Raw genomic sequence first — 24500 nt, 5'->3', positions numbered from 1 at the left:
CTGCTTCATCCACTTACTGCTTGTCTCTTTTATGGCAGATTTGGTGCTTGGGGAATGAGAGCAGGTACCACATCAACCGTACAGTTGATGGTTCAACCTTCTCCGTGGTGATTCCCAGTCTGGCCCCAGGGATCCGCTACAGCGTGGAGGTAGCAGCCAGCACCGGTGCAGGACCTGGTGTCAAGAGTGACGTTACCTACTTCCAGCTTGGTGAGTTAAATGATAAAACTCCTGGTTTGTTCCTATTTTTTTTTTTCTTTTTGGTTTCAGTGAACACGAAACATTGGTTCCCTGGCAGTTCTCACAAACACACGCACAAAAAAATCTTCTGACAAATAATTGCGGCATTAACCCAGTCATCTACAAAACCAATATGATCCCCTGCCAAGTAAATAGATAATTATGTAACTCCCCACTTTCTGGTAATCGACATGTTCAAACCTCTGCCTGATTTCTGCTTCAGAATCGGCAGCAATTTAAAAACTGCACTTGATGCGATTGCTGTCACGCTGACATAATCTTACTCACCGCAGAATAGTAGAATAATTTCAAGTCCCGGGGGAATTTTCAAAATGATAACCTACTGGTTCAGTGTTTGTGCACCCCAAATATATGTATACTGCTCAAAAAAATAAAGGGAACACTTGAACAACACAATGTAGCTCCAAGTCAATCACACTTCTGTGAAATCATAGTGTCCACTCAGGAAGCAATACAGATTCATTTTGACTTGTTTTAAGGACATTACATCAAAGTTGGATCAGCCTGGAGTTTGTTTTTACACTTTAATTTGGAGTGTGATTCCTAATCCAGACCTCCATGGGTTGATACAATTGATTTCCATTGATCATTTTTGTGTGATTTTGTTGTCAGCACATTCAACTGTGTAAAGAGCAAAGTATTTCATAAGAATATTTCATTCATTTAGATCTAGGATGTGTTTTTTAAGTGTTCCCTTTATTTTTTTGAGCAGTGTATATACAGGACTGTCTCAGAAAATTAGAATATTGTGATAAAGTTCTTTATCTTCTGTAATGCAATTAAAAAAAACAAAAATCACTTTTTCATGATATTCTAATATTTTGAGATACAATTTTTGAGTTTTCTTCATATATAAGCCATAATCAGCAATATTAAAATACTAAAAGGCTTGCAATATTTCAGTTGATTTTGTAATGAATCCAGAATGTATGACATTTTTTGTTTTTGTAATTGCATTACAGAAGATAAAGAACTTTATCACAATTATTATTTTCTGAGACAGTCCTGTATATATATATATATAGAGAGAGAGAGATATATACCCCTGCAGTAGCTGTAATTGTGATCAGCACGGGCACATGAAATTGCTGTGTGGCTCAGCTGCACAGCTGCCCCTCCCTGCTCCGCCATCCAGTCGAGGCTGCCGTGTTTTCTGCCTCCACACAACAAAAGATCTAATGAATCTGGCGCTCTGAGCTCAGACATGATGTGTTATTAAAGGCTTAAAAACACAGCAGAGGTGGCATCATCGGGGGCTACTTGTTGTAATATACTTCTTTGACTTTTTGTCCTTTTTTCTGGTATAAGCTGGCAAATATTTTTGACGTGTTGTATTAACGTGGGGGGAGGGAGGGGAGCGTGAAGTGCATAAATACCAGAAGGAGGCAGAGAGCGAGAACTCCATCTGGTTTTAAACGTGTGATCGAGTGGGCTGAGATGGGCATGGAGAACTATCATCTGTGACTGATATAATTTCTCTCACTTGAAGAGTTCCTGTGGTGATTGTTGCCATGTTCCAACACGGGAGCCGAACAATGTGCCCCGGGGACCTGTGTTTCACCCAAATGCATTTGTTACACTCCGAGCTTGCGTGCGTCATCCGAGCTCGAATACCTGTACGTTCCCTTGTGGGCTGCTTAGTCACAGCGGCGTGCCTGGCTCGCTCGAGCCGGACACAACCGCAAATTAAGAAGAAGGAGCGTGAGCAACTTAAATGGAGATGTAGACTGAGTAAGTTAGACAAAAACAAGGAGCTTGTTTCCATGGAGAGCAGTTTTTTTTTTCACTTTTTTTTCCCCCCTATCTGGGAGTTGATAGAAAATAGTGTGTCCGACATGAAAGAGAAACAAAAAGACGAAAAGGAAAAAAAAAAAAAACATGAACAATAAGAAATTTTAGAATAGCATGGGGGGTGGGGCAAACTCCAAGCAGTCTTTCATGTGTCACGCATGAGGGAGAAGCACGGCAAGAACAGACAGATGAGAAAAACAGGCCGAGAGCGGGTTGTTGTGCACAGCCACGGACGTGGTGGGTTTTTTTTTTCGGTGCATTTCACAGCAGAAACAGCTTGGAGGCACCCGTGCCGCAGATGTGCTTCGGTTTGCTAATTACTACGGTGTCTGTATTTGAAGATGATCTTGGTGGATTTATTTATATGATTATGAAACCGCCCCGATGCCCCTGTGATCCGTTTCTGTCGGACTTGTGCGGCGCACAGACTCGGTTCAAATGTCTTTATTTGATTTTGTCTGCTGAACCGCCTATTGTGGACTTGAGGTTTGCAACGAAAGCCCAGGCAGTCATTTCAAAAAAAACAATTCCATTTCCAATATCATCCTCGAATTCTGATTTTATGGCACAAAGAATTTCCATTATTTTGCAAATTGTGGTTTGAATATATTCCGTTTCATTTTTCCTACCTGGCTCGAATTTTATGGATTTCAGTTCCTGTACTTTTCACCTCCTTTGCATCATTTTCTCCGTCTTAGCACCTCATTTGAACCTCTTTATCCCATCTAAATCCTATTCCCACATCCTTGCTCTTCCTCAGACGCCTCAGGGAGAATGACAGAAGCGGCGGACCCCCAGAACCCCCTGTCCCAGCAGATCTCGGACGTGGTCAAGCAGCCGGCATTCATTGCGGGCATCGGAGCTGCTTGTTGGATCATCCTCATGGTCTTCAGCATCTGGCTGTATAGACACAGAAAGAAGAGAAACGGCCTCTCCAGCAGCTATGCTGGCATTCGCAAGGGTCGGTACCTGTTTGTAAGCATTTGAATGCAACACAACTATGTGCTTCAGGATTCGACTGGCAGTATAATTTGAAATTTGAAGGGGTTTGTTACTTGTAAAAATTTTCAGAGGTATTGCGATTTTTTTTTTTTTTTCGCACGGCGTAGTGTCGTTTTGTTTATCCATTCAGTCTTCCCAGTCCTCTTCTTTTCAAAGGCTGTCAAACTGTCTTGTGCAGCCCCGTCACGAGCAGAAGAATAGCTTTATAGGGTGAAGCCTCACTGAAATTACTTACTATTTGAGTACTTTTAAGTCTGATGCCTGCTCCCACTGAGATTGTGGCATAAGGAGAACTTTTATTTCTTTTTCATACCTCTGTCATAGTGGAGCTGTGAAGGTATGAGGAGAGTACTTTCAGAAAAGTATGCTTTTTTTGTTGTTTTTTTTTTAAAGTCCAACAAATCCCATCTGACTGCGCTGTGAATTTTATCAAGGACAGGCTGACATTTTCACAAATCCTCGTTGTGATTTTCTGATTCATTCTGATATGGAAGGCTGCCGCATTCGGCTTTCCTTTTAATAACTCACTCAATGTTACACAATAATGCTTTGCAACAATCGTTTTCCGTGTAAGCTCCCTTACGTATGCCGCTGTGTAACGCTATGTTTTTATTTCCGAAGCCAAGCCAAAGTGACAGAGTCAAGACGAGCACAAACTGCACTCCTAATAGTTAACATTATAAAGAAAGCTATTAGCCTTTCTTTATGAGTCTCATTTATGCGCGTCGTAGCTTAATATATGGCCTTGGGCTGCACAGCTGCCGAATGTGAAAAAACGACCACTCCTGGGCTTGTGTTTACAGCCGCCTTCCGGGGCTGGGCAATATTCAACCTTCAACCTTGAGAAATTCAAAGACAGCACCCTTACTTACCTCGCGTCAATCCGTGAGGACGAGAGCCATGTTGTGAATCCAGCGCAGCCATTTTAACAGTGCGAATAGATAATCGGGGAATATGAGACTATTTTATTGAACTTAGTGGCTTTTGGCACGTACTTGAGCGGTTCATACTGGCCATAATTATTACTTTGTGCGGTTTGCTTTAACTTGAAAATACACTGATCAAAATACACTGAAGGTACTCTGTTATTGGACAGATTGGAGTTAAGAGTTAGTTGCTGCTTTGCAAAAAGCCACTCCCCAGAGATAGGTTGATATTACTTTAACCAAAAGAGAAAGAGATTTTAGGTCTTATTTTCAGATGCAAATGAATGAGTGACAGGGAAGGATCTCACCATGATTTTCCTTGTCAGCGTCTCAAATAAAATCAAAAGAGCCCTTTGGTGGGCAGACATGTTCATGCCTTCTTCTCCTAGTGCGCCCAGAGGACACACGGCCGAGGTCTTTGTTCCTACTGGTAACTGAGAGTGTTTTGAAAAGAGCATAATTGCAACCACATGAAGTAGTATTGCGCTTTATGTGAAATTGGGTGAACTGGGTTGTGTGTGTGTGTGTGTGTGTGTATAAAGCTACAATGTTAGTTCGTGTTAGTGCCTGTTCGTCTTCTTGCATTTGTGCAAGCACGTCGAGTCATAGTCTGTCAAAGACAACCTTCAAAAATCCCAACCTTTCAACTAACTGATTATCGCTGAGTCAAACGCTGATTTCAGTGTGATTGCTTTGCCATTGTCATTCATCCATGGGAACATGATATACATAGCTCACACTTTATTAAAATATATAACTTATAATTTCACTTTATTAAAGACTGTTTTGCCTGTTATATATTTATGTTGTCTTATCCCCCCTGAAGCTATTCATTACACAAACATAAATCTGTAGAGCCATCAAAGAACAATACTTACATGGTATTATGGTTTCACTGAAAAAAAAAAAAAAAAATGACAGTCCCATCATCCTGACCTCCTTAGACAAACTTGGCTCGGTGAAGTATCAACAGCTTATTTATTTATAACACAAGCATTCTGCTATGGTATTTCAGATTGGTCTGTGGGGAAGTCGTCCACAGACCACAGACATAACATCTTCCTGCAGTAATTTTCTATTTTACCCCCCCCCCCCCCCCCCCCTCATAATATAGTGGAAGGAGTTGAGCTATGTGGTGATGATATGAGTGGGAAAGGCAGCAGAATATACTGTATCTCCCCAGAGTATGACGCCCCCTGACACACCAACACCACCGGGCCAAAGCGAGATTTGAACCAGCGGCTGACCCAGCACTCGCTTTGCTCTAGCCGATTTTGGGGATGGACTAACTGTGTAGACTGTTCTCGGTTTTGCTCCCGCAGTCACCAAACATGCAGTTTTTCCATTGTCTGCCCCAAATTGCCCAGACATTTAAATGATGGTTGTAAGTCTCCATATCAGGCCCTGTGATTGGCTGGCGCACCCCGCGTCTCGGCCAATGACAGCTGGGATAGGATCTAGCCCAGCCACCCTTAGTGGAGAATAAGTAGTATAGATTATATATGAATGAAGGAAGTATACACATATATGAAATATTAAGAATTATTTGTGCAGCTGAAGTGATGTTATGCCCAGATGGGGAATATAAATTATTGATGCACACCATTCTGACAATATCTATTCTCTCCCAACAGTGCCATCCTTTACTTTCACACCCACAGGTAAGGATTTTATCCACTATTGCGTGCGTCCTGACATTTATACAACATGAGCACCAGATATTGTCACTATTTTGGACTGTTTAAATACATTTTATCATCGCTTCAGCTGTTAATGGTCCTTGAAACTAAGAGCAACAGATGAGAAAGGGACACTCTGTGTAGCAATAAGCAAGTGAGTCTTTGGCTCCAACTTAGAAATCTGACTGAAGATAAATCTTCAAACCAAATGTTCGGGTTGTGTCAGAACATATTGCTCAAAGAGGAGCAAGCCGTATTACCGAGAAGTTGTTAAAGCTGGTGGTAACTTGATCAAAGGGCTGCTGGCAACCACAGATGAGATTTAAAAGAATGACACACCACCAGCATCCCAACACGCCAATTAGGCAGAGGAGCATCAGCGGAGACAAGGAGGTTATCAGTGAATTGAAGTGACGCAGCGTAAAATAGATTAAACAAAAACTTTCTCGGCAAGTTTGGATCTCCATCCCACCCTTTTTTTTTTTCACCGTCCGTGTACAATCTTTCTACCCCGGAGGTGTTTTCATGGGTGTGCGATGCCGTACAGTGTGTGTGTTTTTGCGGTTGCGCCGGCTGATCATGTCTGTGCAGAGGTCGGATCTTAACAGTAGCCGTGTTGTTTTTGACTGCCTTGGGCCTCGGGTGAGGCAGAATAATTTTTGTAAATCAAGCACCTTGGTGAGCTGCTGGAAGTCTTCCAGGTGCCTGTGTGGTTGAGAATCAGTCTGTGTCTTGAAGAAAATCTTTAACCCTGATTAAATTTGCACACAGATCAGGATGCTTCGGTTTGAGTTAGATAGCTCAAAAGGTCCCTCGGCTACACGCGGGGGCCATAAACACTTCCTGTTTTATAGGGAGAGGACGAAAAAACGGCAAGCCCCTGCCAGTACCTCCCGTACCCCTTTCCGTTTCCCTTCTCTGGAGAGAAAGATTGCAATTAAAGTTTGAAGTTTATCTCCTTTTCACACACCAACAGCTTAGAGCCTCATGAAAGAGTCCGGCTTACAGCACACAGAGCTTCTAACACATTGAACCCAAGCCAGACGACCAAAAAGCTCTGCATTTCTCTTCTTTTTAAGCCTCTTACATATCCTTCTGCTCCTGTTGCCTTGTGTCTGTGACTCAGCCAAATTTATGCCACACATACATTCCATTGAAAAAAAAATGACACAATCACACTGTCAAATAAAGAAACGCACTCATGACTGTCGGCTTGCTGATGATTCTGGATCCAATTACGGGATATCATTTTGACCTTGTATGACAATGGTAAAGATCAAGATGTAATTACATGTGTTAATGTTGATTAAAATGTCATTTTTTTCCATCTTTTCAGTGGCATATCAAAGAGGCGGGGAGGGAGTGAGTAGCGCCGGAAGGTAAGAACGCTTACAATTTAATGTAAATACCCAAGTATGTTTTTAGAAAACAGCAGCAGTATGAACCCAATCTCTAACAGGACGAGTGTGCTTCTCCTTGACAAACACTAGAGGGAGTGCCGTGACTTTGAGAAGCAGCCAAGTGCAGGGAAAGGGGGGGTTACAATAAGTATGTTATGATACTAACAGGAACAAAGCTTCATATAGTCCACCATAAGCCCATCCTCACCCCAGATGGGGGAGAGTCACATCTAACCACAAGGCTGTGCCATCGCATCGCTGTAAAACTTAAAACCGCACACACGTAGCAGCATCCACACCTTTTTTTTTTATGTTGTGGAATGGTGCATCATGCACAACAGCAAAGCAGTGCAGGTTTAGGCTTGTCAAGCACTGAGGGAACTTATTACCATATTTATACATCAAACGGATTACATTTGGCTTATTGTTTACAAGTGGAATATCCTGAAAATGTGGCGATCAGACAGCAAGAGAGCACACATTGTGCCGTTTCGGCATGGGTCTGTATGTGTCGACATGATAATGGATGGCTAGCGTGGAACCATTAGTTTTAAATCTGTATTTGTTTTATTTTTCAGTTGTGTGATTGAATCCCATATGCAGCAGGGCTTTGTCAGCTCCGTACAAAGACAATGGGCATTCAGTATTAACATACAACTGCCAGGGTGATTGAGAAGCAATTGTGTGATTGTACTCGGCTGTACAAGACAAATGTGCTCATTACACTAAATGAATCCAAGCAAATAGGCATTTAAGAGGGAATAAGAAAATGTAATTCAGTGCTAATTCAGTACTGAGATATGCAAACTAGGAGTCATTCAGTTGAAACTTGACTGGTGAAACAATACATTGCCCGGGTTAGAGTTACATGCGATTTCTCTGAAAGCAAGATTGATTTGTTTTATACGCAATACCAGCCAATTTATTCTTAGCTCTTCTGACATCCAGCTTTCGGCCTGAGGTCATGTTGCACACTGGAGTCTTGTTGAAGAAGTGGCCTTGCACTATGTTAGGATTCAAAGCTGGGGCAAAAAAAAGAGCAAGAAATGGAAACAATGCAGTCGGATGTCCAGAGGACCACGTGTAGCTTATAGCCCACGTGGGTTTCTACTTGGGTGCACTAGTCTCATATCTTTGGAAAAGATCACGATGATTTGCGACACTGTGGAATCTTCTCAGAAAGCTTGTGGTTCACTGGCTGTTCAGGACACACATTTTGCAACATTGGAAGTGAATTTTATCTGGCTGTCTAATCCAGACCACTAATGCTCAGGAGGGCTCGGGGAGAGTGTCATCGGCTTTGGGCAAGTCAAGCACACACAATCTATTTAGCTGGGCTTTTTTTCTAATGTGCTCCCAGGGGTGCGTGTGCGAGTGTGCGTGTACGTGTGTGTGTGTAATACGTTGTACCTTCAAGCGCTTCAGTATATTCATTTAAATACCATTGTGCTGTTGACTCAGTCTGTTGCAACCGCTGAGCGTTTTTTTTTTTCATTTTTTAACAGGCCCGGTTTGCTCAGCATTGGGGATTCGTCCACTCAGCCCTGGCTAGCGGACACATGGCCAAACTCCTGCTCCAACCACAACAACTGCAGCATCAACTGCTGCGCCGCCAGCAATGGCAACAGTGACAGCAACCTGACAACATACAGCCGCCCAGGTATGTCCTCTTGACCCAGCTGTAAGTGCGCGACAACCAATATAAACACTCAGCTCAAGCACAAAAATGCAGTCCTTGACAAAATAACTGGAGAGATAAGAAATGTTGGTGCTTGAGGATCTGCTGCGCAAAAAAAAAAGGAAGTAAAATCTGATATCTGGGCTAGCTCCTCGGAGAGTTGTTACGTGTATCTCTCCTTTCTGTAGGTCTCCGCAAGAAAAAGCTGAAGAAATATTAGGATTAAGAGTGCCTATGTGCTTGTGTATTTGATTTAGTTGAGGTTAAACCAGAGCTGTTTTCAGACAGGAAATAAAAGGAGCACACTGAGAGGAGCTTATAGCTCTACTCTGTTGCTAATCGAATTGCTCTGCTGATTTCCATACTGTTGTTATAGCTGGTAATGTAATTTCCTCTAAGTGCTCAGTTATTTAAGAAATGTGCAGCGGGCGAAGAGGTCAAATCTGGACTGTGGCAGTGGCCGAAAACCAGAACAGAGAAAAGAGAATATTTGATGGAGAATGGTGCACCTGGAACACCTGGCTTAAAAAAAGGAAGAAATAAGCGCAGAAGAATGACTATATGCTACCAGTCAGGATGACACAGAACTTGCTCCTATGAATTTTTTACTCTTAAGAACTTTGACTGCAGTGGAATGCTCCATATTCTAAATTACGCACCTTGGGAATATGCCTTAAAGGCAAACCCGGTTGTCTGCTCAATATCCAACCAGCCACCATTCGATATTACCACTGCATTTCATTCTTTTCACATTGAGGATTAATAATTCATTTCAGAGACCCTATACTTGTCAAGATGTTTTTGTTCCCTCTGTGCCAATCGCCCTTCTTAGTTTTAAGTGTTTGACTTAACACGGCGCAAGATTTTTTATTTTTTTTTTGACTTGGAATAACTGGCTAAAAAGGCCGTCCTCACTCTTTGCATGACATTCCACTGTATGACATTAAGGAGCTTGCAAGACGCATGCTTTGTGTGTATGCCAAAACCCTAAACTCTGTGAACATTAAGAGGATCACTGACTCGGTGACAGAGCAAAGACACAGCAGTTAATGTCCCTTTATCTCAGCCATAGGGACGCTTTCACAAATCAACCCTTGAAGTGTCGAGCCTGTTCCGTGCCGCTGAGATGTGACGCGCGTGGCACAAGCAGTGTGCACCTATGGCCGTCCTTGGTATTTACCGCAAGGCTGGCTCTTGGATCTGCTGGAGGATTTGAATATTTTATGAGCCAGGGAAAATTGGATCTGTCAGTGGAGCTGTGCTTTTACTGCACGCCTCATTCCAGGTCTTTGATACAGACATGTCTCTCTGTCCCTCTCAATGAGCAAAGACGTTCCCGCCGTCAGATGGGAAAGAAAAGCGATGATACCCACAATGAGTCATGGGTGAGACTGACAAGAAACCGTGTGAGAAATGTGTAATACCGCCCATGTCGCTCACCTAAAGCAGATCATAATTTGGCAAACAAAACTGAGACTAATCTGAAATTGATCCCACGCTTGCAGGTAAACTGATATTTTAGAAATATTTAAGAGAGTGCCTTTTGTGTCCCTCAAATAAAACCACCCTCTTCTGCCATACATCGGATAAAGCCCCGGTGTTTCAACGCGTTTATCAAACTGGCATACTGCTGCAGAGCCCATCGGCAGACTGACTAAATAACCCTCCTCATGTTCTTTAGCCGATTGCATCGCCAATTATAACAACCAGATGGAAAACAAGCAGACCAACCTCATGGTTCCGGAGTCAGGAGTCTATGGAGATGTAGACTTGTCGAACAAGATCAACGAGATGAAGACTTTTAACAGCCCCAACCTGAAAGATGGCCGCTTTGTGGGCCCTGCGGGTCAGCCCACGCCCTATGCCACCACCCAGCTCATCCAGTCCTCCATCATGGGCAACAACATGAACTCAGACCGCGGAACCGCAGGGAGTGTAGGAGGACTGGGAGCTGGAGGGGAGGTGAATGACAAACACTGCTGGAAGCCCAGCTCAGCCCAGCAGCAGAAACAGGAAATGGGCTCCCAGCTGCAGTACAACATCATGGAGCAAAACAAGTTGAACAAGGGTGAGTGTGGAATACCCAGCAGCCATGGTTAAAGAGGTCAACTCCCAGCCATGATCTCCCTCCACTTCATTCTTCCCTCTGCTTTCGCCTCAACTGGCTCTTTCAACCTCTCTGCGGAGCTTCATTCTCACATTTTTCTTTGGTTCTGTTTGTTCAGTGAGGACATCGTCACCCTTTCTGCATAACTGTGTGTGGCATTTCGCGTAACACCTCATCACCCACCACGTAGCAATTTATTATCGCCGCAGCTAAATGTGGGATAGGCCTGAATTTCTCTTCTCGCACAGTGTCTGGAGGGTTCTCTATGACAAGGGCAGGTGTGCGGATTTACTGTTGGTCTCAGATTTCTTAGGGACAGACCTAAATCTAGCACCTTCCAATGCTTGGAACAAAGCTATCATCCAAAAGGATCCATGTCTGGTGTGATAGTTTTGAGATTTTTTTGTGCAGATCCTGCATGTTGGGAAGCTCGTCTGAACGCATGAATTGCACGTCTCTTGTCTTGTCTAACACTGCGATCTGTGCTCAGCGCCATGCCATTTAATGTCATGAAAAATTTCTACTTTCCAGTGAGTAGTTTTTGAGCAACTAATCAAATGTTGTCCCTCATACCATTACCGTCAGATCATTTTTATTAATTTACGTGTCAGAGTTTTCGAGATGATTTGTAAAAGGCTCTACTAACCATACACTGACACTCTGCTGACCATCAGATCGCTACAGAGGAGGTGAAAACCCCATACCCGCCACTATCCCCTACAACCACAGTCACGACAGCCACACCGGGGGCTCCTACAACAGCTCTGACCGAGGCAGCAGTAGCACCTCCGGTAAGAAGGGACTCCAATACGACCACGGGAAAAAAGATATCTAGGCCTTATCGTTGTTCTCTCTTTTAGCGTAACTGACATTCTGAATTTTCAAACGCAGTCTCACATTCATGGTAGGATACGATAACTTGATAGCAGCAGGCAGCAGTTGAGAATAATAAAATCTTATCTGACATGACTCCAAATAAAAGACAGGTATTTTACTGTACCTGTTGTTTTCTCAATGTAGCCATCGAAGAGACTACTAACACAATAGTTTATTGATATTTAATTCAATGACCATACATTGTTACCTTCTATTTTTGCTTGTTTTTCCACATATTCATCTTACTTTTTTAATCCCCCATTGTTTAACTAGAATTGCTTTGTTAAACGGCTTTCCTTCACTCCTGTTGGAGCAGCCTAATTTCATCAGGGCCACAACGTCTGTCTGGGGACAAGGACAAATGATAAAACATTTCAGTCGGCATGCAACACTGCCACCTTAATACCATGTATCCATTCTGATATTGCATTTGAAGGTGTAGTCATTAAGGAGAAGCCTTTAGTGTTGGCTTCACCTCACAGCTCATTAGTTTACAATTTGAGTGTAGCATTAATTGGACCCATTTCTTACCATTTTCTACCCATCTTTTCTTTAGACCTGAATAATACTGTTGTGAGGAAATATTAGTATTTGATTAGATTTAACATAATTTAAGAAGTCAAAAATGTTAATGAATTGTGATGTGTGTGTGTGTGTGTATGGTTGCTAAGTAGAAAAGCTAAATATTTTTTTTGGTTGATTTTTTTCTGTTTTGAACAGGGAGCCAGGGTCAGAAGAAGGGAGTGCGCACACCCAAACTACCAAAACAAAGCACAATGAATTGGGCCGACCTTCTGCCCCCTCCTCCCGCGAACCCACCCCCGGCTCGGAGCACAGAGGACTACTCTATGCCAGCGGAAGAAAGGTAAAGCATGTCTGCACAGGCACAAAGATAGACAGCCTGACAGCTGAAACATAGACAGTGAATTTGAATCCTAGTTATCACCATGTTTTTTTATTTTTTCTTGTATCCATTGCAACCACTTGCCCCTGGGGTTTCTCTCTATTAGTGGAAGTTTCATGTCAGACCTTGATTGAAGGATGGTGTGAATATTTAGTGCATGTTTTCCTGGTGTCAGTGAGGAAAAAAAACATTTGTTCGTGTTTTCAGCGAGTGATATGAAGATAACGAGGCTGACTTCTCTTTGGCAGCTGTGACCCAGACATGCAGTGCTCCATTCCCCCTGCTCACATGTACCTGCAGCCCGATGAGCTGGAAGAGGAAGAGGAGATGGAGCGGGGGCCGACTCCCCCCATCAGGGGGACAGCATCCTCCCCCGCGGCCGTATCATACAGTCACCAGTCTACGGCTACCCTCACCCCTTCACCCCAGGAGGAGATGCAACCAATGCTCCAGGATGCAGCAGAAAGTCATGAACGCAGGTATTAATCTTAAAATGTCAGTCTGTAAGTGGTAGAGGTAGATTTTCAGGAAAATATGTCTCAGAAAAATCTTGCAGTAATAATGTATAGAAAATTTCTATGCAGATTTTTTTTATTCTTTCGGGATCGTTAATCATTTAATCATCTGGGCATTTATTGCACATTCATATCAGAGATCATTCTTGCCTACCACCTTACCGCTCACTTGTCTGGACTTGCACTTTCAGCGCCCACAGACACCAACATCTTTGATTAATGGCAGCAACCATGTGCAAGAGCAAAGCTATTATTGCGTTGTTGCAATTTGCGATCAGCCTGTGTGGGATTTCTTCCATACCACATCCTGCGGTTGGATTGACAGAAAAAAAAAACACTTTTTTATACAAGCAGAGTGGGATTAAAATCACATATCAAGATGTAACGGAAGTGCAGTTGCTCACCGTTTTTCCTGTTTGTTCACTAAAAAATTTGAATTAATCATTCAGGAGTTGCAGCCTTTTTATATATAACACATAATTTTCAGATGCCCAAAAGTAGCTTCTGTCAGCAATCGTGTTATCACTTGATACGTTGGCAGCCACGCATGCCCATGTGTTATGCTTCCGCCGCCATGTTTGACAGATGATGAGGGATTCTTTTCATCGTAGGCCGTGCTGTTCCGTGTCCAGACTTCTTTCTTTCGATCATTATCGTAGTAAAAGTCCTTTTTTTTTTATGATGTACCATATTGCTGACTTATTCCCAAAAAAAAGTTCACAATGTTTCGTCGACATATTTTCCTCATTTTAACGATAGCGTGCTTCATTAACACCAACTCGTCTTTGTCTGTCACATTGACATTCACGGTAAATAGCGACCAAATACAAATTTAACACATTCAATCAATACCGGACCATTTAATTATTTGATTCTGCCTTTGAAAATCAAGGACAAATGGCAAAAATGGGCATAATATAGTTTGCCTGTCAAACATCCAATTACGTCTGAGCCCTTTAAAAGCAATGGGCTTTGTGTGAAAATGGCTGTAACTTGAGAACAGATGCAATATTTTTGTTGAAACAAAATCAATGTCAATCATATCTTCAATTCGTATAAACATGACGGTGTGTATAGCGGCAAAATGTGTCCTGCCGTGTGTATTTGAGAGAAGCTGATCGGCCTATGCGTTCATGTAATTTAAGGAACATATTTGACATTAATTTGTTAATTACGTAACTGTTTCACACTTGTTAACTAAAGTGTTTTGCATAATTGATCCACTACACGGTATTTTTTTAATGAGACTATCTTTCCCCCGCAAGGCGCCATGCTGTGAGCCCCCCACCCCCTCCGAGGCCTCTCTCTCCCACTCACACATATGGGTACATCCCCAGCCCATTGGCTCTAGATACGGATGGCATGGAGGAAGAAGAGGAGATATTGGAGGAAGATGAGGAGGGTGAGGAGACGGATGGGGAGATGGCCAAGATGCACTACCACCACACCCATCCCCATACGCACCCTCATCATTCCCAGATGCATCCGCGAAGATTGCTGCTACGAGGGCTCGACCAGACACCGGCATCCAGCATGGGTGACCTGGAGAGCTCGGTGACTGGCTCCATGATCAACGGTTGGGGGTCGGCCTCTGAGGAGGATAATGTCTCCTCCGGGAGATCCAGCGCTGTCAGCTCATCAGATGGATCCTTCTTCACTGATGCCGACTTTGCCCAAGCTGTCGCTGCAGCTGCCGAGTATTCAGGGCTTCGGGTGGCCAAATATCCCAATACGCAAGGACAGGAAGTCGGAGGAGCTTCAGGTAGGTTTCTCAGATTCGGATAAATCCTGAAGAAATACAGCGAGAACCTCTGCCAGAGCGACCCGAGTGACTGTTTTTTTTTTTTTTTTCTTTCTCCTCTCAGCACGAAAATACCAAATAAACCCAGCAGGTCACCGTCCTGGCAGCCCAATGTCCACAGATAGCAATATGAGTATGGCAGCTGTGCACAGGAGGCCTCCGAAGAGACAGAAACAACATCACGCCGGCCTTCCGGGAAACCAGAGACGCGAAGCCTATAATGAAGGTACATAAACCCATGAACGCCAATGGAAATATTTTCAAACTATTCGCAGAAAGTGCCTGTATAAATTAGATTTGCAGGTTGCTTTGAGATTCTGTTGAAAATCAAGTAACCTAAACTGGCTAAAAAAACAGTTAAAGCATTATAAGATAAAAGCTAGTTTGACAGCACTACTTTGTAATGTTTAATGAATTCAGTTAATAAAAGTACAATAAAATAATGAAGATATTTCAAGTTTGGTTTTGAAAAAAAAAGATATAACTGCCAGGTTTATGATTATGAAAAAAAAAGAAGTTAATTGTTTTATTTTCTGTAGTCCCAGAAAAGCAAAAAGAGGCAGACATGCTCCGGTGTGTGTCAGAGTCTCCCCTCCTGCACTTTTCCACAGACAGGCGATATTTCTTGTACCATATTACGATATAGTATTTGTAAATGACCGGCAATGGGTGTGGCATGAGTCTGAGTTTTAATCATCTTCTCTCGCGGGTTTGTGCTCAAGCATACATGGCATCACTCCCAATCTGCTGCAGTGCTTAACAGATCGTGTGAGTGGTGGGCTAGAGGCCAGGGCCATGGAGGAAAAGAGTGGTGGGGGGAAAAGTGTGTGTGTGTGTGTGTGTGTGTGTGTGTGTGTTTGTGGGGTCTCAGGGGAGTTCTGCCCAGTTTGGCGATTGGTGACATTGGGATGTGTCTCTACTCTCGTCGCTAATGAAATTGGTCCAAGTGTTCTGGCTCATACCTAAGTGCCACCTTTCACTCAGCAGGGATCATAAACCAAACAGGCTAACTAGTACAGCAAAAAAAAGCTTTAACCTTGTTGGGTTAAAGATCAAGAAGGGGGCTAGTTTTTGTTTCCCATTTCCCATTTTCTTTCATCTCCTGGAAATATATTTATACATGTATATATATTTTGAAGCTAAGCTGGATTTGACTCTGTGTATGCTTGCGCTTGTGTGTGTGTGTGTTTTTGTGCATGTAGTTAGGCGCGCTCTTGCTCTAGCATACAGTATGTGCTGTCCCGGAGCTGGCTCTCCTTTTAGTGTCAGGTGTCCTTGAGTGTTGGAAGCACTTGACAGGGAGATTTAATATCCAGCTCACTGGGAGCCAGACCAGCTATATCACTGCAGAAAATCCGCCCCCCCCACCCCCCACCCCCCCTGCTGAACCCCCACCTCCTGCCATCATCCTTATATCCTGGCTCCTTCCCCATGCACTGCCCCTCCCTCTGGATTGCTTTCTCCATCCCTCTCCACTTTCTCTCTCCTCTCATGCACCCTTTCTCCTCTGTCTTTGTTTGAGCAGCGAGCGAGCGGACTGACAGCTCCAAAGCTCTGTCTGTCCATCATTCCTCCAGCTGATTGCATTTGATCTGAATGGATTGTTTTTCATTTGGAGGTTATTGCCTCCTCTGTCTCCTCCCCCACCCCCAATCCATACCCTCATACGGTCTGGTAGGTTACTGGTGAGGGAAGGTGATTTGATGAAATTTCAAATCAGAACAAAATATAGAAAACACAGACCAATGTTCCTCTAAATACTCGCGCCGCCTTTTCCCGATTGTTCCTGACTGAAAATGCTGTCAAGGCAGAATCAGTGTAAATATAAATAAAATTGGTTGAAGGCAGGAGGAACGGATCCTGGCCGCCCACTACCCCTGTTTGACCTCCTCATTTTACACTTGTTTGCACAGTGGATGTGGAAAACACTCAGGTTATACACCCCCCCCCCCACACACACACACTATGGACAACACCTCTATACCCCCTGCATTCATATTACCTATGACTCAAATGCCTTTGTCTAACTCCTCTCTCAGCCCTTTTTCCTTGTCTCTTTTGATCTGTCTCGCCTAATTAAGCATTAAAACCTCTGGTATAGCATCCTTGGCAAGCCAGAAACCACATCTTAGACCTGAGCTCTGTTCCCCCTGATATTTCCTCATAAATCTAACTACCGCCATGCTCTTCGCTTGTAGTGCGCTATATCTCACTGACTGTGGCATTGATCGGACTCTGGCCGAGGCGGGACTCAGGAGGCAAGAGAGATATTAAAAAAAAAACTGCAGACGCCTCTCTGCTGTATTATATTGACTGTCCCCCTGTTTGTATTCAGGGGGAGTGGACGGAGCAGGATGATAATCAGAAAAGTGCATTCAAGCTGCCTGATTCTGCCGACAAAATTCCTTATTTGCTGTTTGTGGGCAAACACAAAAACTTAAAAAAAAAAAAAAAAGATTTTTCCACATGTTCATAGCAGTAATAGGCACATATCCAATTGTGGCCTGACAACCTCTTGTAATTGTAATGGAAAGCACCAGATTTGGTGTTTATTAACTTTCTAATCCCATTTGGTGTGAGGGTTCTGGCCACCGACAAACAATCTTTCAGGTTGGGAACTGATTACAGGATGAAAAGCCATCGATCGGCAGGAGACAAGGCTTTTCTCTCGCCATTTTGTGAAGACGGTCGTGTGATGTGTGAGAGGCCGGGCAGCCCAATGACTGGCCTCATATGAATAATGGCTCAAGGACAAGGAGCATTGATTCATCGACATGGGGAAGTGCAGTGGGTCAAAGAGGCAACTGCTGACCGTCATGCTCACTCCTGCTTTTGCTTCTGTCACTGAACTCTGCAAAGTTTTCATTTCACAAAAAGTTCTCCCCTCTGTTCGCGATCGGCTCTGCTCTTTAGCATAGCTGTGTTTATTGCATTGAAAGCGTGTACATACTCAGCAGCTGTGTTTGTATCACGTCACAGGTGCGTGAAATATACAGTTTCGACAGCCTTATAGCTGAGAGCGTTTCTTGTTTTTGTTTTTTTTTTTCTTGATATGTCGTGAGTTCTCACTTCCTGTGTTTTGCCCGACAGATCTACCACCCCCACCCATCCCTCCTCCAGCTGTGCTCAAGTCACCTACACACCCTTCTAAAGTGGCCCTGGAGGGCCGGGGGATGATTTCCCCCAAAGCCAACGAGGGTCGAGACAAAAGAGGCGGAACCGGGAGCTATCGTCCGAGGGAGGGATCGGACCCCAGAACCAGCTCATCTGAACGCAAAGACGCTCAGGAGAGACAGAAGACCCCACATGGAGGGAAAGGGAATAAACATGAGGGTAACATGGGCGTCAAGGGGCGCCAACACGCAGGTATTAAGATGGTACTAAATGTGAATTCATTCGCAGTATTTGCTTTCTACAAGCCTCATTCCTCCCGTGTTTGTTCTCCCAGGTTCGGAGGACATTCTTCCTTATAGCCGACCACAGTTCCCAGTTGTCAACAGTCCCCGGGACCCGAGCTCCTCCAGCTCTATGTCCTCAAGGGGCTCAGGGGGCCGACGGAGAGGAGAAGGAGGCCACAGGAACCCTGCAGACATGAGCCTCAGCACCATGGGGGCCTTCCAACAAGGAGATGAAGAGCTGGAGGTTATCAATTAGACTTTTTCCACCATGGCACATGGGAAATATCCCAGAAGCCAAAAATTATGCTACTATTGAGAATGACATAAATCCTGGTTGCTTTATGAGCTGAATTTTAGCCAACCCTTGTTAATCATTTATGTCTCTAACCTTTCCATAACTCTCAATCGGTCTGATGAGCTCATTATGAAAATTCTTCCTGTAAAAATTCCAGTTTGTAATTGCAGTCCACTCAAAGTAACTGTCCAAAACTGGTCAAAAACGAGTAAATGCTGAGATGGCATTTTTGATATTTTAAGATCTTAAAAAGTCGAGGACATATGGAACAATTGTACAAAGACGATATTCAAAGGGTTTCTGGCAACACAAAAGGTCTTCCTCAATAGGGGCTTAATTTGATGATCTTGAATTGCTTCATAGAAAAATGGATGCTTACCAGAATGTTTTTTTTTTATTTTTATCTTTTATCCAGATGGTAGAAAGCTGAAGAACAGAGGATGGAACTGTCCTAATTTTTACCATGAGTAGAGCACCATTGTCTATCTTACATTTTGAATATCTCAGTATTTCTCCCATCATGTTGGCTGCCACTATACTGTACATCCATAGTGTTTCTTTACATCTGAAACAGACCAATGTTTTTTTTTTTTTTGTTCCCTAATTTATCATTTCCTATGTCCATATTGAGAAAAACAAAAACAAAAAACAAACAGAGTGTCTGAAGATTAAAGAATGGTGCATTCAAAACAATATGTGCAGTAGGATATTTATGTTTAATTCCAATGCAATACGGAGTGAAATCCTACTCCAGACATTGACCCGAGTCGGCTTGCCTTGAAAAGAACTTTGGAGAGCCCATACAGACAGATGTTACTGTAATATAAAATCTGAAAGCAAAAAGGTGTGGACTGTCTGTAAATATACGTGTATGTATGATGTCCTTGTTTTGCCCATTGTGGTACCTCAAATTTGTCTTCATTGTTTTATTTTGCGAATTCTAATTTTATTATGCCAGTAAATATAAATATTTTATCATTTCCATCCATGTTGTAAATTGCTATATTATTTAGCTGCCCCAAGAGTGCCACTTTGGGATTTTTTTTTTCCCCCCTTTTTTGTAATGCACTGTTACGTTTCGTGTTGTCGTCAATGTTTGTTATTTGTTTTTACTTTGGTTTTAAAAGCACAATCACTAAACTTTATTTTAAACCATTCTATTCTATTAACCTTTTTGTCTTACTGGAGGAAAACAGGTATGACAAAAGAGTCTAGTTAATCCTGATGATGATGATGATGATGATGATAATGATGACGTAGGTAAAGGTTGCTGTTTACGAAGGCCGTGCTCGAAAGGAGACTCCTTGCTTTGTGATTGTCTCCCTCTCCAGTTCTGACGCTAGTTCAAGTAACAGAGACAGTTAATGTGGGTCGTAGCTGCAATGTAAATATTTCTTTCGCATTGACCATGAACCCAGCTATCACACATTAATTGGAACGACTATATTGTCTACTAATGCACTTAAACGAATGTCAAACACAGTAAATGAAATAGGAGTCACTTTGGGAATCTGGAGAGGTTGTAATTGAACAAGAAGAGTCTCTTTTCTTGACAAAACAGGGGTGATGGACCCCGATGTTCTCTTTTCTTTTTTTTTTTTCGGTCGGTATTGTTTTTTTATTTCTGTTTTCAAGGAGAAAGGGTGCTGTTGTTTATTCATAGGACATCTACAAACATTTGTTTCATAAAGCAAAAAAGTTAAAAAAAACAACTTTAAAAAAAGGATGAATAAAAAAATTAAACTATACATGCTCACTGGTCATTTTTATGCACATTAATTGTGTAAAAGAATTACATGTTCAATGTCTGGCGTCATATTAGTATTTTACTATATTTTATCATATTCAACTGAAGATCATTTATTGATGCTGAGGAGACTTGCTTTTAGAAACAGGTCCACCTATTAGGACTCTAACAGAGTTGCACCAAAATAACTCCACCTCTTCTAAAAAAATCAAAGGTTATTATTGATGGTTGCTATAAATTAGTGGTGCCAGCAGCATCTGCTTTCACAGTTTGGCCACCGATGCGATCTATTACCATGTTTACTTTCTTACAGACCACCACAATGCAGAGATTGCCTTAGTGCAAGCCACTTGTAAAAACATTGCACCAAAGAAGTTCAGGCAAAAAAAAAAAAAATTCCCATATCAAGTTGGAATTAGACTCAATTAAAGCCATGAATGAGTATTTCTAAAGGCCACAATAACACTGTTAAAATGTTTTCATATTATGCTTTTCTTACCACCTTATTTTGTCAGTTTTATTATTGGGGCTCCAGTGAAGAGAAAAACTCCTGCATTATGAATTCTTAAAGATTTGCTCTTTCATCTGTTGGTGGTTAAAGGCTGATGGAACAGCCGGCACCAACTGACACTCTCCGTACAAGCACAGTGGGTTCCCTGTATTTTCAATAACAAATCCCAGTAGTCACAGGTCTTACTTTCACCTGCATCCTGATAGCTTTCTGTGATTTTATTCATTCTCACCCAAATGCGACTTTCAAATGACTGACTCTCATTTTAGCTGATGATAAATCATTCAGGCTACTGTTGGCCCCTTAAGTTCCTCATCCCATAATTCACATTGTGATTGTGTCTCCATTTGCTGCTGGAGAGGGCTTGATTTTACAAAAACAGCTAGAAAAGGCCTTTATCTGAGAGAGAATGTTGTTTCACGCTGCTCTCAGCTAATTGCAAGGGTTGAATTGAGTATTTTCCTCAGGATTAGCTGATGGGTGAACCATGCATTTGATGGTTAAGCTTTCAGTATTTCTCAAACAAGCATGACATTAATAAAAAAATCTTTACTGCCATACAGTCATTGTACGTGTGAGTGTTTATTTTGTAATTACATACAGAGAGTCATTGCAGATACTGATTGATGGACAACGGCGGCGGCTAATAAGCTCGGTTGGTGTGCAAATGCCTGTGCCTGATAGAAGGTGTGCCAAGTTTTCTTAGTTTGCAGGAGTGTTATCCAGTCAAGCAAAACTAATGCTCCACTGGTCTTTACTCCTTAGCAAATGCATTCCAGTTGTGGTCACACGAGCCAGGGTGTGTGCACAAGCATCACTGTTAAACAGTTTATGTGTCCAGAGTTACTCAGAGGAAATCATTAGGCAATGTACCACCAACAGAGAGTGAAATATTATTAACATATAAAAATATCCAGCTTTTATTTTAAGCCAAAGGCTCCATCACAATATTGGCTTGAGACCCATGCTTGGGTACTGCAAATTTTTAAGCTGGTTAGTCACGTCCTCCATACAAAGTCAGATTCCGATGCTCATCTGTTACAGCTGAAACAGAGTTTACACATAGAACATGTAGAAAACAAGGGAGAGCTCAAAGAGCTGAACCGGAAATTTTAACTTCACGCCAAGCTGAGAAACTTCCAGAGTGCTTCCATAATATTACTCTGGAAGTAGGAATCCTTCAAATCTGTTGTTCCAAACCAGTTCCTTTTGCAGATGGGTGGTCTCCTGGAATCCTCTGCTATGAACACTGCTTTATATTTTTGCGCTGCAAACACGAAAAAGAATCCTGATGTCAATGGGAATGATTTATAAGGTCTAATAGCCTAATAGCCTTAAGTCTGCATGATAAAAAATATATTGTCTTTCCATAGTAACTCACTTTTCATCAGAAGCTCAACTTGATCATTAGTTTTATACAGGGACCTCGATGATTGTCCAGCATCAAGCTGTTCATGGTACCAGAACGGTAACCCAGACAGCTTTGAGGCATTATTAAATGTTTCCGAGCTCTACTGAAATATGCCATATCCAGTACCACAAGTGACTGAGGATACAAATGCAGCCTCTGTAGAATTGAAATTCTACCCCAAGCAAAGCCCTCAAAGCATCACTCAGTGTTGACATGTGTGACAAATTTGCATGCTGATCACAAAAGAAAGAAACGAAAAAAAAAAAAAAAAAAACATTATGATGATCATACATTCTTTTTATTTGGTTATATATTCTTTATATATAATCATAAAAATGCATACAGCCGTGCAGTAACTTAACCATGGAGGATTATGCAAGAGGGTTGTTAACACTAAATTGGATGTTGCTGCACACACAAGGATAGGATGGATTAGCCTTTAGATTTATTCTTTGTATGGTATTTGTTGACAATATCAAAAACAAGAGCTTCATCATCCATATGTAAATCTGAATCCCTTTTCCATTATCATAAACATGAAAAGTAAATTTGCTTTCAATTAGTAAAATTACATTTGTTAACCAACACTGCAAAGTGCATGCCTGAACTTTGGAGATATTCAGACATGCTCCAGACAGATTTTTTATGTCCATAATGATTTATTACCAGTATAATTTAATGGATCATAAACAAAAAATGAATCAAATAAGAGTGCGTATTGCCTTTTAATGCAAAATCATCTAATGTGACACCGTCAAGGAGCAAACACTCACTATTCTTGGCCCAGTAATTTCTGCTGTGGCAATTCCAGTTTATTACCTAATGCCAATTCCATTAGTAGTCTCCATTTTTCACAATATCAGCTTCCTGTGTCACTCAGTAAAGGCATTCGAAGCCATAGAGGAAGAGTAGAACCTTCAGTATAGTGATTATATTCAATTTGACAGGCTTAGATTGCTGCCAATTAGGCATAAGGAGACATCAATGAGATTATATAAGAGAGTGAATCCAGAGCTCATCTTATTTCTCATCAGTCACTGGCTGACATGGCAAAACCAAAGGGCCATAAAATTCCGAAGATGACATTGTCATCACTGACCAACTCTATAGACATCGACTTACCTCAATTGGGGACTGAAATGCATTCTTTCCAATTTATTAAATTTAACCTGTCTTCTGTTTTGCTTGTTTTTTTTCACAAAGGCAACAACCTGGCCTGCCAACAACTGTCTCTCTGGTTTATTCAAACATCAGTGATCAAGAGAGGCAGATAGTTTTCTCTGAGTTGCACTCCTCACTGTGTTGCAAAATATGGTAATGGAAGAACTGATTTTATGTGCTTTCGGCGAACACTGTACATCTCAACATGGTGGAGTCTGATTTAACTGACTACTCGGATCTCTTTTCCAACGACTCAGAGCACCGGATTTTTTTTTAAGTGATGAACTACGAAAATCAACAGTTGGCATGTTGGCCAGGAGCATTAAGTTTTTTAGAGTTTTAATACCTATTGAATCAAGACTAAAACAAGTCTCACATCACTCAGTGTCCCTCCAAGCCACCCTTTTATATTTCTGTGCAATTAAACTTATCATATATATATACAGGACTGTCTCAGAAAATTAGAATATTGTGATAAAGTTCTTTATCTTCTGTAATGCAATTACAAAAACAAAAATGTCATACATTCTGGATTAATTACAAATCAACTGAAATATTGCAAGCCTTTTATCATTTTAATATTGCTGATTATGGCTTACATCTTGAGAACACTCAAAAATCCTATCTCAAAATATTAGAATATCATGAAAAAAATATGTTTTGTTTTTTTAATTGTATTACAGAAGATAAAGAACTTTATCACAATATTCTAATTTTCTGAGACAGTCCTGTATATCACTCATTAAAATTGTGGTGTGGTTCCAAAAACACCATGGGTTGCTTGCATCACTTTTAGTTAAAACACCAAATATCAAACCAAGTGTAACTGAGGCTTTGTGAAAGTCGTCTATACTGTAACCACTACAAAATAACAAATAACGCAGAGACTCCAGTTTCTCTCAGGTAACGTTCTCGTCATTATTTTTTTCCGTCTCCACACCATTATTATCCAGCAACACCCATATACCACACTTACCACACAATGAAATTTGATTAGTTGAGGTCCTGTTCCATAAGGCTCTTGGTATTCAGCATTA

General features: G+C 41.9%; 1 protein-coding gene across 1 annotated transcript in view; it reads left to right on the top strand.

Annotated features, from left to right (window-relative positions):
- The window catches only part of robo1 (roundabout, axon guidance receptor, homolog 1 (Drosophila)), a 245477-nt gene extending 225096 nt beyond the window's left edge, over positions 1-20381 (top strand). Inside the window, exons 18-31 of the mRNA XM_086164719.1 lie at positions 39-210; positions 2813-3013; positions 5615-5641; positions 6996-7038; positions 8565-8719; positions 10419-10805; positions 11519-11635; positions 12441-12585; positions 12873-13103; positions 14405-14901; positions 15005-15166; positions 18031-18306; positions 18389-18582; positions 19049-20381. Coding sequence (XP_086020845.1) covers positions 39-210; positions 2813-3013; positions 5615-5641; positions 6996-7038; positions 8565-8719; positions 10419-10805; positions 11519-11635; positions 12441-12585; positions 12873-13103; positions 14405-14901; positions 15005-15166; positions 18031-18306; positions 18389-18582; positions 19049-19063 — 2622 coding nt within the window. The 3' untranslated portion in view covers positions 19064-20381. The remainder of the gene's footprint in view (positions 1-38; positions 211-2812; positions 3014-5614; positions 5642-6995; positions 7039-8564; positions 8720-10418; positions 10806-11518; positions 11636-12440; positions 12586-12872; positions 13104-14404; positions 14902-15004; positions 15167-18030; positions 18307-18388; positions 18583-19048) is intronic.
- The last annotated feature ends 4119 nt before the right edge of the window (positions 20382-24500 follow it).

This window comes from Fistularia commersonii, chromosome 18, assembly GCF_037954325.1.
Source record: "Fistularia commersonii isolate RoL2024-O1a breed Wild chromosome 18, RoL_Fcom_v1.0, whole genome shotgun sequence".
Lineage (NCBI taxonomy): Eukaryota > Metazoa > Chordata > Actinopteri > Syngnathiformes > Fistulariidae > Fistularia > Fistularia commersonii.
This window is presented reverse-complemented; position numbering and strand designations above follow the sequence as displayed.